Raw genomic sequence first — 15,887 nt, 5'->3', positions numbered from 1 at the left:
GGCTGAGCCCCTGCACTGCTGGGTCAGCACACAGCCGGGCCTCCCTCTGCTGAGGGCAGAAATCGTATTTACTGGGCTACAACAGTTATCTATGAACAAGGAGGCACAAGTTAGAAAGTTCATCAACACATCTGCTAACTCCCTGACAATCACATCTTGTATGTTTCTCACGAGATTCGATTAAGAAAGTAAAATTTGGAAAAGTCCAGTAAATGTATAAGGCTGGTTTTCTGTTTTCACTTTTTTCAAGACATTTTTGTTTTCCTTTTGTTTTGTAAATGAAATTTAGCTATAGCATCTGAGCTGGATGAGTACATAAACTGTCTTAGGCCTAGCTGTTTGTTTGTCTTGCCATTTATTAGCTCCATGTCAGGTGGCGTCGCTGTTGTTTGGTATTATGTGCCTTTCTTGTACACAAACGCTCTGCTGAAAAGGCAGTGTTGGACAGAAATAAGAGATGCCTGTTCAAATGAATTTGGCCTTTTAATATGCTTTTTGAAGATCAAATCTAGATAATTCCCTCTGGTATGTCTCATACTGTAAGCTTTAGGAATCCTGTAGTAGCTGTTGTGGCTAAAGAAGTGGTCCCTTCAACACCGAATACTTGAAAACCCAGATTATAAAAGGATGTGCAGTGTCTTGTAGTTCAGCTCGCTCCATCATGAGGCAAAAAAGTGACACCTTTTTTTGTGCTTTCAGAAATCTTTTCTTGTGCATCTTTTTAATAAGGTTTTCTAAGCTTTGTTTTCAGTAAGCCTGCAAAAGCTGTTCTATTTTAGACATTTTTTGGCTGACCCAGATGTTTTTAGTTAATGTCAAGACCACTGCACAGTTTAAAACTATTGTGTCAGTCCATCCTCCATTCCACATTACTCATCTTCAGTGCTGTCCTCAATGATTGAAAGGAAAAAATTGGCCTGAGACCTCTATTGGTGCTTCCCAATCACTAAAGTCAGTCACAGACAGTCGGTCTCGCTTGTATCTCATGCATCAGGTCATTGTTCCATATCGGCGTCCCTTACAGAAACACCCAAAAGCCAGGTATTCTTTTCTCTGATGTCTCCTGATGACCAAGTTCATATAAACAACATGGCTGAATCTGATCTCTAGTCAGAGTGCTAATGGTTTTCAAACCAACCCTAATCCTGGAAGCTGAAAGCTGAACAGGCTGGGATGGTTCCCCCCACTCCTGGACAGCAGAGCTGTCACTCATAGTGGGCCCATGGCAGCATGAGAGCAAAGGGCTGCCTTTGCCCCTGCTCCACTGGGAAGGTGCTGATGGAATATGTGGATATGCATTCAATATGTATTTCTCTGGTTATTAGAGAATGTTTATCATCATGCCTACTGTTTAAGAATACGTGCTTCCCCGCAAGGAACTCAGGTATAAAACACTGAGTGGAAAAAAAAAAAAAAAAAAAGCAAAAAAAAGATCAGTAGAGCACAGAAAAGTATGTTTAAGTTTCACTATGCTGCAAATTATAAGACATAAAAAATTTTACAAACTAATACATAAAAACGTAAATTGCATCAAGGCAAACCAAATCAATTATAGTTCTGTAGAAATTTTTTTCCAGTCACCTAAAAAATAAGCAAAGTCCCTTTTTTTGGTGAGAAATCAAATGGCATATTTCTCCAATACCTTTCCACTTCCAAATACTAAGCATGATTTCTTTAAATGAGAAGGTGAATAGTAACAGTTGGAATCATCTGAAAAAAAAAAAAGATACACTAATTCTTTAATCAAAAATTTAATTAGTTTATATGGGATTTACTTTATCATTGATCTACTGGATGTATTGTGAGATTATTTTTGTATTTCAGTTTATCCCCTGTATTTTAGATAAAATGCATTTTTTTCAATAGTGATGCAAATTGTCATACATAATATAATTTGTGTAGAACATACATTAATATCTTTCTGGGAATGATTTGTATTTAATTAATTTTAGATAAATTGGAACATAATAATTTAAACTGAACAGTCCTTCCCAAATAAAAAGTGTAAAGCAGTCATGTCTAGAAAAGCTCCTACAGTGATTGAAGTACATGCAGAAGAGTCTGGAAAACATAGTTGAAATTCTTATTCTTCCTGAGTTACTGTGGGAAATTAACCAATTTTTTCCTTACCTCCACACTTTTTCTGTAAACAATTTCTCTTTTTGTGAGTTTTCTATTTATATTATAAACAGTTAAAATAAAGGGTGAAATCACAGTATGAACAGGAATATGTCAAGACAGTGAGCACAATTTTTCTTTTTACATCTGAGTGCATCTGTAAAAATAATGTATGGATATCAAGACAGAATTTCCTGCTGCATCAAGGTTTTTATTATAAGTGCCTCCATTAACCTGTTAGGACTAAGCTTTCTGTTACAACATAAGCAATTAGTGAATGAACTCTGACATAAGAAAATCTGTTTTCAGCCATCTTCCCCAGTACACATTTTCCATCCTTCTCCGATAATCTCTTAATGAATTTTGGAAATGAAAGGAGCATCTTACATAAGACCAGTTTTCTCTATTTTTTTTTATGGTGGTTGGTTCTTCTAATGAAAAAATCCACCAAATCATTGATCTTGGACAAAGTCTGTTGTTCAACTCTGGCCTTGCAATACCAACTAGCATTGTAACAGGTTTTCATACTAAATTATATTTCCAAGTACATACTCAGCTGTGTTTTTAACAAGTGATAAAATTTACTTTTGGGCACCCTCTTCTTTGACAGAACCATAGTATAAAAGGTATGACACTATCAGTTTTAGTATGACCACACTCAGTAGTAGCCATATTTTGTGTCATCTTCAGTAACACAGTTGATGTTGTTTGTTCTTCGCTCTTTGGCCTTTTCCTTTGTCTTGATTTTTTCTTTTTTTCACACCTTTCTCTTTCTCGGTTCTGCAACTCCCTGTAACTAGTGATTTTTCTATATTTGGAGCATTTTACATATGCTAAGTATTTGTTCTTTTTCCATTTTGTTATCCCTAGAGCTATTTTTGTGCAACTCCTGTCTTTGCTTCACTACCAGTAACTGGCCATGCGCTAGCTGTTAGTAGCCTTGGAGTCTCCAGTACCACCCTATAAATGCACCTTCAAGGCCTCTGCTCTTTCGCCTGTCCTTCTTCACACTGTAGCCTTACTCTAGGGTCATAATTAGTTCATTCTATACAGCGTAAGTACTTGTTATTCCTGTCCACACCTTATTAACAATAAACATAGCATGATGCAATTGTATAAAAAAAAATGAGACAAGATCCACCTGGCTACTAGATCAGTCTTGAGGCCTCTGGTGTTAACTTGACACCAAATCTGTGGCCCAGTGCCAGTAATGGCAATGCCATATGTACAGGGCTACAGGGCTTCAGTCGTAACAATGGGGACATGAACTCACAGCTTGGCTGACTTCACTTTGACAGGAGGTTGACCAGAGACTACTGCTTGCTGAGATCCAAGTAGTCTTGAGACAGGAGAGGAAAAGTGTTAAATACAGGCTGATGTTTTTAAAACTGTTTATAAAACTTTTATAAGAAGATTTTTTTTTCCTTTACATTTTTGCAATCAGGCAAGAAACAGAATTGTATAGATTATTTGCTCTTGTAACAGCAGAGCAGCACCTGACAGCTACTTTTCCCAAGAACCATCAAAGACAGGACATACACATTCCACATGATGATTATGCTGCAGGGCTCAGTTGGCTTGGGGTAGGTTATTGCTGTTATAAAAATATGTCTGTTTCGCAGAATTGTCTTGATGTTTTCCCAGGAAAGACCCACAGATGACTACAGGATGAGTGAATTTATTCTGGAAGTCTTCTAACAACCTTTAAATTGCTGGTTGTGTGGTCTACATTAGGTCTATATACTAGAAGGCTGTCAGTGTTGTCCATTAACCACCTTGTACAGAACCTAATTACTTAGTTTTGATTAAGGCACACATTGATTTGAAAAATGTTCAATCCTGATTTGAATGCATGAAGAGAAGCTAGAATTTCACTGTTATTTTTTTTCCTAGTAGTAATCACCACCAGATTTAGAAGTTTATATTAAATATTTTATTTACATTTTTTTTCTCAACTTCAAGTTATTGAGTCTCATTACCTTTTATACACAAAATGGAAAAGCCTCTTATTGTCCAGGTATTTTCTCTTTGTAAAAACACTTTTACACTGTAATCAAGTCACTTCTTGTTTTTGTTTGTTCTAAATGAAACAGATGGAGCTCTTTAAGCCTTTGCTAACAGCACGCTTTCGTCAGATGTTGTATAAATTGTGTAGCTTTCCCTGTATTCTTCCCACTTACTTTTTAATATGGAACACTGTAGTCAATGTTTTATGCAGAGGTATTTTACACATAAATAGTCCTCTTGTTTTATTTAAATACATCTCAGAATCATTTTTATTGTTTATTTTGCTGCATCACTGCAAAGCACTCGTATGTTGAGGTCCTCAGCAGTCTGTTTCAGATCACTTTTGTTGTTTATTCACACGCGGTTCAGCTACAGTTCAGTAACTATATCCTACATATCTTCTTCTTTGCTTGTATCTGGCAGCTGCAAGTGACCAGAAGTGACCTGCAGTACATTGAAAAATGTACTGTTTAACTATACAAAAGTTATGACAAGATTTCAGTTACTGCATATGTTTGCTCTCCTGTAGCAGGGAGATCCAGGAAAGGAAGTGAGAGTAGAAATGCAGACTTTGTTTAAAAATCAGTATTGAAATTGTAGAATAAGACCTTTTCATTCATCTACAAAAAAAAGGGGCTCAGGCAAGTATGAAGCAGCTCATTTGTCTCGTTTTGATTTTCTCATGAGAAATACTTGAGGTGTGAATACAGGTTGAATGTGATAAGAGCTGTGTTGCTCTCTGCAAGAGCAGGCCTTTCTGTCTAACTCTCTGTATTTTTAACCACGTAATTCTATTGTGTGGATGAAGAATGTCTTTTCTTCTGCCTGCTAATGTAAATATTCTTCTACACCCTGAGTATCCTCTGTTTCTTTGGCTACTGCATACCTGGACTCATTTCTGTCTTTTCTGACTAATACAGAAATGCATTATAATTGAGAGACAGAATGGAGATACAGATTTGGATAGTAGCACTAGGTTCCAATGTGGGTGCTCTGTTATCACACACCAAGTAACTGAAGACCTTTCCTATCCTATTTTAGATTTCTTAGACTTTTTCATATCGATGACTCTTGCTACTTCCTTACATGACCATAGATTTGGAATATTTGTCCGGTTTTACCTCACCATGAGGCACAGCAAATTTCCAAACAATCCAACTCGCTACGTAAACATAAAAACCTTTGAGCTTTCTTCTGCATTATAAACAGGGTGTGTGCTCTGTAAATTATATCATCATAGCACTGGAAGAAAACGTTACACATCATCTATTCCAGCTACATCCCAGCAGAAAACATACCATACTTGTCATTTGGGATATAACTCACCTTAAAGAAGTCCAACACCATTCCTTACTTTCCTCAGGCAATCTTTCCAGAGTGTTATAATATTAACCATTATATTAACCATTAGAAGCAGTTCCTTAAGATCTAATCTGACTTTCACTGGAGTTTAAATGCATTACTTCCTGTCCACTATGAACATGGAAAACTAGACATTTGCAAAAGCCTTTTCTTATTTTATGAATGTCATCATATTTCTATTCAAATCTTCTTTATTCAGGACTTACAGGACCATTCATTTTTTTTTTTTTTTCCTAAGTCATGCTTTCAGGTTTTATGTAATTACTGTCATGCTCATCTGGACTGTCTTCATTTTGTCCACGTTTCCCTAATGCAGCTTGCTGCACAGTGCAAAGCACTCCAAATGCGGTTTTACTCTATCTAGATGAAAATGGAAGGATTGTTTTATGCTTCTAACTGGGTATGTTCCTTTTTATTTATCCCAGCACACTACTCGATCTGGAAAAAAATTCTGGGGTTTGCTCCTATTTAACTTGTGATTTGCTGTATGATATCTTCCACTTGTTCCGATTGATAATATTTCTAATTTCAAACTCTATCTCCCGTTTGTCAAAAGTATGAAGACTTCTAATCCTGTCCTCCAAAGTACCTTTTTACATTGCCATCAAAAATCTTACTATGTTGCCCACCATCCAGACCACCATTCAAAAAACTGAGTGGAACTAGACGAACAGTACATCTCTTTCAAAATATGTGTGATTCATTTGTCCATCTGTTTTGTAGTAAAATCACTGATAACTAAAGTATGAATAATACATTACGAATATTTTTACTCACCTGATAATATTCTCTTGTAGTTCATATCTAATCCAATTATTAGGATTTCACAGAAGACACCAGTAGAAACATCACTGAAGTCAAGGAATATGGCACATGACACTTTTTTTTTTTTTTTAATTCACAAGGTAACTCTGGTATAGAAAGGAATTTATTTGTTTATATAAGGCTCATTTTTAATACATTATTTAATATCTACAAGTTCTTACAACTAATCTGTTTGGTAACTTTTTTCCCATATTTCCTTCAGGAACTGAAATTACAGAAATGGATCTATAAATTCACAACTCTGTATTTTACTCCTTTTTAAAGGCTGAATTTATTGAGTCTTCAGGTACTTTACCTGTCTTTCACAAGTTCACAAAGAAAGCTACTGAATTTTTATCAGCTCGCTCTTGAAGTACCCAAGGGTGAAGTTCATCAGATCAGCCTATCTGAACATCTAACTCATCTGACAGCTCTCCAGCCTGCCTTCTTTATCCGACACTGACATTTTGCCCTTTAATTGTACGTATCAATTATGATAACAATCTGTGACCTTTCTACTGATGAAGCAAAAGAAGCATTGAACAATTTGGCATGATTATCATTATCAGTAGCCATCCTTTCCCATTGAATGGCGTTGAATTCCTTCATCTTTAATGCTGAAGTACTTACAGCATGATTTGCCATTACACTGACCATCCCATGATAGTTACATCACATACAGTACTTTTGCTGGTCTCATTTTATGCCTACACATTTATGTTGTACTTCTGAGGTTTTCCTTAGTAATCTGACCTTTTTATTGTTTGTTAGACATTTTCATCCTTTCAAAAAAAAAAGTGCAAAGTTGGTCTTATAATACCCAGTGTCTTTTTCCACACAAAAAGATAGTTTATCTTGGTGTACTTAAAAAAGCATAACTTTCCTAATTATATTTTTATTTTAGTACAGCCTTCCATGGGGTTTCACATCAGAGATTTTCTACATTCTTTGCAATTTTTTTAAATTCCTTTGATTTTATGTTGTTCAGCTCCCCCTCCTCTCCCTTCCCATGGATCTCAACTGATCTCACCCAAGTTCTTCATATTCCTCTCTTCACATTCAGGGAGTACTCTTCCTTTTCACTTAGAATCAAATCCAAGAAAATCTCTATTTGTAGTTGTCTTTTTCACTGCTGCATGAAAAAAAAAAAAAGTCAATAGCACATGCAAAAATCCTTGTATTTTTGAATTACTATTCCTTTTCAAAATGTTATTTTCCATCACTTTCAGAATAGAATGCGAATGACCATTTTGCTCACTCACATCAGTAACAGCTACAGTTTTCCTCCTCTGTTACTCAAATAGGTACGGGTATGCACAGAAGCCCTTAATCTTTACAGTTATCTCTTGATTTTGAATCAGTTTTGGATCAGAAACATCCCAGTATAATTTATATCAGTCTAGAGTTTGCTCTGTATTAATGTAGCGCACAATAGAGAGATGAGGGACTGTGGATTTTCTTTGGTATGCCAAATGAGTTAATTGTTTTCATAAGCCACCTATTATCTTGTCTTCTAAATATTCTCCTCTACATGTCTTCTGTATGTTCTTCTGTATTTTTGTTGTTTCATCTTTTAATTGATTTTAATTGTACCTCAATTAAATGTCTTTAGAAGAAGAAAAATGAAGAAACAGCTAGTAAATTTGTAGGTTTCTGTTGGGATCTGAGAAGTGGCTTTATTCATCTAAACAAGGAAGCAACCTTGATAAATATTTTTTTTATTAATGTCACTGAGTTTATTAAGTGTCTAAAATAGTCTTTAAATTGTGGCATATAATTCTAGTAATTATGGTGTTGAAATGTAATGCTAGAATACACAAATAATAATTTGGAAATTTGTTAACTATCAGCTATGATGTACGAACATCTCTAGTTTTAAAGCTGTTATGCAGAAATAAAATAGTGTTCCTAACCTGAAAAGTTAAATTATGCAGTTGTCTTTTGTACTGTGAAGTAACTTTTCTGCTTTCCCAAACCCAAAAATGATTTATAGTTTTAATGTTTCATTTTCTTTTCTGTCAGACAAAAACTGTTCCACAGATATTGATGAATGCTTCTTCAAGCCCTGCAAAAATGGAGGAGATTGCCATGATTTGATTGGTGAATTTTACTGTAGCTGTTTGCCAGGTAAGTAGTCAGGTGATGTTCAGGTGAGAAATATTCCGTGATATTTAAGAAAGAAATACAATTATTCATAAGGAAACAACTAAGTAGTAATTTATTTTCCTGAAAAGAGAGAAGGACTGGGCAGGTATTCTTTAAGACTACTCTACCATTGCTATGCTGCTGGTGCCAGCAAAATTTGCTTACAAAACAGAGCTTCTGTACCAGAGGTCCTGCCTTGCAAGCTGATGAATCAAGAGTCTTAGAAATCAACCAACACTTGTAGTGATATTCACTCCAGAATGCTTGAGGCATTTTGAAATATATTATACTTGTATAGTATAAGAAATTGTTGATCTTTTTTCCTGCTGTCGTTGTTGTGGGTCAACTAGTCATCATCTGCCTGAAATGTAGAATGTAAAATGTGAAACAGTAGTACTTTTTCAGTTGCATTTTTTTTCATATTCTTAAGTCACTTACATTGCACTGAACCTTGTTCCATCATGTCAGCTTAGCAATATAATGATAAAATCATCAAGTTTATCTTTGGACAGAAATATTTGCTTACAATGGACAGGAAAAAGATGTGGTTAAAATGATGATGTCCCTATGAGAATTATGTATGTTTTTATGTAAGAGATAAAAAAATGTATGCAAACTGTTTAAAGCCTAATATGTAAATAGCTTGAAAGTTATTGAAGTATGAAAAATAGAAATAGCACTCACAGCCAACGTAGCCATTAAATCACAGTGTATATACTTAAAATAACTCACATATATGCATAAATACATATGGGTATTTGTATATATAGAAGTGCATGCATGTGCATAATTTACATATACATATACATATACGTATACGTATACGTATACGTATACGTATACGTATACGTATACATATACATATACATATACATACTCTTTTAAGACCTGAGACCTCTCAATAGACTTTCACGATGCAGAATATCTGTTTAGTCTTTTTTATTGTTATTATTATCAATTACTACAGCAAGTTTATTAAGACTGGATTCTTTTATTTTGATATAATAGGTTAGTTTTGCTTTCTAAATTGCAAAACCTATGACTATATTTCATTAAGCTTTCCATGACTGACAAACCAAATGTCACTCACACCTAATTTTGTCAAAGATTTTTTTTGCATTGTGCAATCACAAACAAAACTTTGCAGAAAATGACCTGGGGTCCTGATGTTCAGCAAGTAGAATACGAGCCAGTCACATGTCCTTGCAGCAAAGAAGCATCCTGGGCCACATTAGGAAGACTGTAGCTAGCAAGTCTGGAAGTGATTATTTTTCTACTCTGGACTTGTGAAACTGCATCTGAAGGACTATGTCTAAGTTTTGCATTCTTCAGCAAAAAGACATTGCCATACTGGGACAAGTCCAGCACAGGGCCATGAAAATGTCTAGGGACCCAGAGAAACTGATGTACAAAGAGTGTCTGGAATAACTGGACCTTTTCAGTTTGAAGAAAATTCTAAAGGGAGTTTTATCAGGGTTTACAATTACTTCATGGGAGTATACACAGAGGACAGAGCAAGATTTTTCTCAGAGATGAAATTTGTGGCAGGGCAAAAGGCAATGGATGTAAGTTGGAACACAGGAGAATTCTGATTAGATATTGTAGAGGAGGGGAATCTACTACGAAGTTGGTTAACTATGGGGATGAGCTTGTGCAATCCCTGTCCTTGGATGCATACTGAGGTATTGACAGAACAGCTCCCTGAAATACTTGATCTAGCTCGTCTTGCTCTCAGTGGGGATTAGAGTAGATGACCTCAAGAAGTCATTTCCAACATAAATTGTCTTGTGATTCTATTATTAAAATAGGAATCTTTGCCCAATTTTATGTATACTTTACAAACGTGATACTTTCAATTGAATTTGAATTGAACTATTTATGCCTACATGCACAGCCTTTAAGACTACAAGAATTTTGGCCATATTTAAAAGTTTTCCATAATCTTCATTTGGTGTATCAACTTTGTAGCTGAAAAAAAAAATCAAAACAAAACAAAAACAAAAACAAAAACAAAAACAAACATGTTCGTTTATATGCAATGCTTTTCCAGAGCCAGAATTTGTGTGAGTATTTAAAAACTTCTCAAATATAATTTTTTTCCTCATGTGTTAACTCAGCCTTCCACTGGGAAATTATTTCATTTCTCTACGAATTTTAACAAAAGAAAATAAAAATTAAAAACAAGTGCTATAGTGGTGTAGTGAAAAGTTGATTACAACAGTAGTCTGTCATCTGGAAACCTTGCCCTGAAATGATAGAGAAGCACAGGTTGAGGAAGAAGTGAGGAGTCACTCTCTAAAGTCCATAACTTCTCGCCAGGTAATCTGATACTTAAAGTAATATTAATCTAGAAATTGTTAGAGTTGTAGAATGTATTCAGAATGCCAAGAAAATAGATCAATGGAATAGAGAAACTGCCTTCTGAAAAACCAAGGATTCTTTAAATTTGTAGAAGAAAAGCATTAGGGAAAGAGGTGAAGCTTAGAAAGAAAATTGTGAAAGGAGGTTCTAAGCTGAAAGCAGAACCGTTGTTCACTGAAGCCTGTTCACAAGAAGCAACAAAGCACTTGAAGAACCTAGTGACATTTTGAAATAAAACATAGAAAAGAATTTTTAACAGATGTTAATATATTTCTAAATTTGTTACCACAGAAAGTGATGTTGATAGACAATTTTAATTAGAAGTCTTGGTGAGGATTTAGACAAATTCACAACTGAAAAGGCTGTGAGTGTCTTCTTTAATACAACTGAATGCTCCATAATTTCAAAGGGAACAGACTGCTGGAATTGGCTAGGCTAGTATGCTTTCCATAAATAGCCTCTCTTTTTTCTACTTTCAGTTCTGGGCTAGATGAACCATTTAACTGACCACACAGGATGTTTCTTAGTTTTTTTACAGAATGTTCTTATATTTTTGCCTTTTACAAAACCTTACATCCACCACAGAGCTTCTTTCCCATTCCCATTCATGCCTCAGTGATGTATAATATTATCCCTGCTACACCTTACTGAATACACAAAAAAATGCTTTATTTTTTCAGTGGGATTAGTGCATGATTAGTATGATTGCTAAAGTAGACTGATTTTGAAGCAGAAAATCCTGACAGTTGAGGTGCTTGTATTGATGGATTCAACCTAGAATCAATTTATGTTCAGCTTCATACATCAAATCAAAGAAGCAGTACTTCTGGTTAAGAGTAAACTCACATACAGAAAAACTGTAAATCAAATTCTTCCTTTTTTGGAGGTTTGCTTTTATTAAAGTTTACTGTACCATGAAATAAGACTGTACTTTCTTTAAAATCTTTCCGGAAACCCTTATTATAAAGTAGAATCTTACACATGAAAGTTTCTATTCCAGAAAGAAGTCTTAGGAAAATTGTTGCATGCTGTGACTCAAAAAATAAAATGAATCATCAAGATTACAGATGGGAAATATTTAGGAAACCAATCCTTCACACTGTTTCTGAACAATCACTCTTAACATAGAATCTTTATGACTGTTTTTTGTCTTGATTTCAAAATTGCCTAAGAAGAGGCTCTAACTTTTTTTTTTTTACAGGAAACTGTTGCTCAGTTTACCAAAAGTATTTTCTTGATGCGTAGTTTGAAATTCATATTATCAATTTCTTGCTCTAAGTTACCATTCATTTCTACAATTTGGAAGTAATATGTTTTTCTTATACATCTAACACCCTAACTTCTGCAGGATAGCAATCTTTCTAAAGAAGTTCATCTAATCAGCTGTAGAAATGCTATTCAGCAACCTACCACTTTCAGAAAATGCTATGAGTGTTCATACAGTGAGAGAGTACAGAACCACTTGAAGGCAGTTGCTAGTAGACTCAATATTTTAAAGAAGTAAGTTTAATACATTCACATGATGTTAGCTTTTTTGCAAATTCTTTATATTGAAACTGCTGTAGGCAGTCACATCCATGATATATCAGTGCTGACTCTTCATCCAGGAAAACAGCTGAAGTCACTGATAGAGCTGTTGGAGAGACAGAAGTTCAGCTCTTGCAAAAGCAGTATCTGGAAGGAATGAGTATCAGGGAACATCACTAGGGGTCCTTCCAAGGAGTTCCTCCTTATGTTTATAGCTGATCCATACACTAGCATTAATTTTTCTCTGATATTTGTGAAATGTTAAATATATTTTTAGAAACTCTAGTCATTCTTCTGTGGTTTTGAGAATCTCGGTATATTTAGCTGTTTTTCTAATAGTGAGCTTCTTGAGAGTGTCCAGCCATTTGCTACCACAGAAGGTCTGATTGTTCATTTCACTTTTTCATAGAAGCCATTACAAAATTAGAGACTTCAACTGTTTGTTATATCATAAAAGGCCTAGCAGAAAATGGTGACAATTCTAAAACTGGCACAAGTTATGAGAGCCTTCATTTATGTAGAAAAAAAAAAAAAAAAAAAAAAAAAATCAGAAATATTCTACAGTATTTTAAAAATAAGGAAATAGAAAAAATAATCTTCCTAGGCCATCCTTTCCTTTTTCACTCTGCAGTGTAATGGTTAACCTGTCCTTCCTCTCTCCTGCTCAGTAACATTTACATAATGCTATTTAAGTCTGGTACAGCAAATTATACCATTTAATTTAGGTTTTTAAGATGTATGAAATAACATATTGAATAAATCACTATGTCCTCATGAAACTCAGGCTTTACTATAGGAGGATGGTTACCAGAATTTTGTGTATGTATCAGCAAAATCATTAGACAAAATTAAGTATCGTAATACAACAGAAGAATGTTGATCACTCCTAGCCTCAACCTAAGAGAATGACAGAAGGAAGATGACAAAAACGCTAAGCAAAAGTTGCCCCATTTGGGGACATAGGACAGAATCTAGAAAGCAAATGTGTAACCCATCCTTTCTACACAGTTCCATGCAAAGGAAAATCTGCACTTTGACATTTATACAAATAAAAAAGCTGGTAAAAAAGAACACAGTTGGTCATTACTGCAGTGATCATGTAATTGCACTGGCAGTGTGTATTCAAAGCGTGTGTTATGATGTAATACATAATTGTGTTTTCTGCAATATACTGGCAAGTGTACCTTCTATTTGTTTATACTGTTCCTAGAAGCACAGTAAGATTTTAATTTTTAAATATAATCTTTATTTCCTGTTAAAAAAATCGTAAGAGCAAACAAGACTCTGCAATTTCTACTTATGCAAGATTTCATTATATTATTCTTACACAAATAAGCATTTAGAGAGCTCTTTCACTCAAAGACTGAAATGTGTAGAATTTTGGTTTATTAAAAAGTGGAAACAAGATAAAACTATTAAAAACATTTATTAAAATATATAGTTTTTTATTACAGCCAGTTTTTACAAAATATAAGAAGTAAATGGTGAAGGCAGAAGAAAATTCACATGATGGCAATGAAAACCATTCATTATACACCAGCACATATTAGGCAGTGTATAGAAGCATGCAACCAAGTGTAGGAGAAGGAAAAATATGGAATCCAGAGGCATTGTGATGAAAGTAGGAAACAAGAAGAGCAACATACTTCACAAAGTTTATTAAAAAGTCTCACACAAAGGTTTGATGTTAAGGTAGGATGTGATGATGAAAGAGAAAGTAAACTTCTGATTAGAGAGAATATGACAAATTTCTCGCTGTTGTGAAAGGATCAAAACTTATGAGTTCTAATAGCTTTACTAAGTTGCATTCTCTTCTATAATTCCAATTTTCTTCCTGTGTTCCTGTCTTTATCAGTATAGTGCTTCCTGCCAGTGCTAAGTGAAATTTTCCTGCAATAGAACACAAATTGCTGGCTTCCTCTTCTTTTTTTTCACTTGTGAATTTATGTCATTTTGAGGCTGTCATTTATGAGGTTGAAAAAGTAGAAGAAAAAGATTCTATTGATTAACAGCTCATTCGTAACATCAATTCAGTCCTTCAACCCTAACAGATGACTTAAAAATCTGACATTTTTCTAATAGAAACAACACTATTTATTTCAAAGTGGATAATGAGACATGGAGTTACTGTTAACAAAAGCAGACACAAAACACTGATGTCTTCAGAAATACTGTAATAGCCCATTACAAATCTCCCAGGTGAAGAAATGTCTCTATGACAGCCTTTAGCTTGAGTCTATTCATTTATAAAACTACTAGAATGGCAGTAACAGAATGGAATGGAATCATCTGTTCTCTCAGTATTAAAGTTATTCTAAAGATCTGTTAAAACCATCATAACTGTCTTTCACAATTCACCAAAGTCATACGCTTCTAGAAAAGACTTAGCTCCCCAACTGTTGACTAATTTTCACTTGCTGCTTCTTAAACTTGGCATCTCTACACATTTCTTTTTGTCTGACACATTAATGTTACTGTATTTAAGAGTCTCCTGCTGATAGAATGAGCCCATTCAAATATAATATGAAATTAATGAAGTCATCCCAAACAAGCAAAAAATCTTAAGGTTTATTACTCAGGTAAACAAATGAGTCAGATCTATAAATCCATTTCATTAATTCCCTTTCCCATCTGAGAAACCTCAAGTTTTGTTTGTATTCACATCATCTCTGTGGACGAGAAGAAGCTGAGGTGTAGCAGGTCCAAATGTCTACCCCACAGTTTTTCCAGTATATATTCTAAAAACGGGATCTCTCATAACCTCATTCTTCAGTACATATGATCCTTTTGTCAGTGAAATCTGACTAAAATAGCAAAATGCCTTATGTAGCAAATGGATACATTTAATTGCCATATGCATGTTTAGAACAAGGCCATAATGGAAAAAGCTTAAATAATGCTAACTGGAAGGGTAAGCATGCAAGATTAGCTGCACAGAAAACTGACTATATATAGAAGGATAGCTGGGCTTTTTTGACACAGTGTCATTGGTGAGAAAGGCGTAAGGTAAATCCCTGATGGATCTCTCAGAAAAGAATGCTCAAGCTGTTCATTAGCACCTTCACTGTGAAGAACAGTCTGGATAGTACTGCCTGCTAGAGAAAATCTGAGGAAAAACCATTTTATTTTAAATAAAGGCATTGAACTTACTTTCCATAACAAATTAAATTTATCTCTGAAAAAAGAATGTTGCAGTGAAGAGCTCTTTACTTAATCTAGTGTCAGATCACACTATGGAAGGCACACGAACTCTGGAAGGCAGGAAGTACCTCTAAGATGTGACTGATGGAGGACAGCAATGCTGCCCACTGTTTGTGCTGATTTTGCTGGGAGATTTGTATGCCACTGATGTTTGTTTCAGAGATGCTGTGTTGAGTTAAATATAGTGTCATTATCAGAAGTTAGAAAGTATATAATAATTATTGCTATCATTTATATTATTGCTTTTGTATAAAAACATAGTTCATCATACATATTTGGTTTCTGTTGAAATGCATGGGTATTTATTTCTGAGAAATATTAACTGTTCAGAAATTATATAGACCTGTCAAATAAATATAAGC

The 15,887-nt window shown here is 34.6% G+C and overlaps 1 protein-coding gene across 1 annotated transcript in view; it reads left to right on the top strand.

Moving 5' to 3' along the window:
* Positions 1-15,887, top strand: part of EYS (eyes shut homolog) — an 870,368-nt gene that overhangs the window by 295,413 nt on the left and 559,068 nt on the right. Inside the window, exon 15 of the mRNA XM_065056200.1 lies at positions 8,314-8,418. Within this exon, the coding sequence (XP_064912272.1) occupies positions 8,314-8,418 (105 nt within the window). The remainder of the gene's footprint in view (positions 1-8,313; positions 8,419-15,887) is intronic.

Source organism: Columba livia, chromosome 3, assembly GCF_036013475.1.
Source record: "Columba livia isolate bColLiv1 breed racing homer chromosome 3, bColLiv1.pat.W.v2, whole genome shotgun sequence".
Taxonomy (NCBI): domain Eukaryota; kingdom Metazoa; phylum Chordata; class Aves; order Columbiformes; family Columbidae; genus Columba; species Columba livia.
The sequence above is the reverse complement of the archived record's forward strand: the minus strand, read 5'-3'. Positions and strand labels throughout refer to the sequence as shown.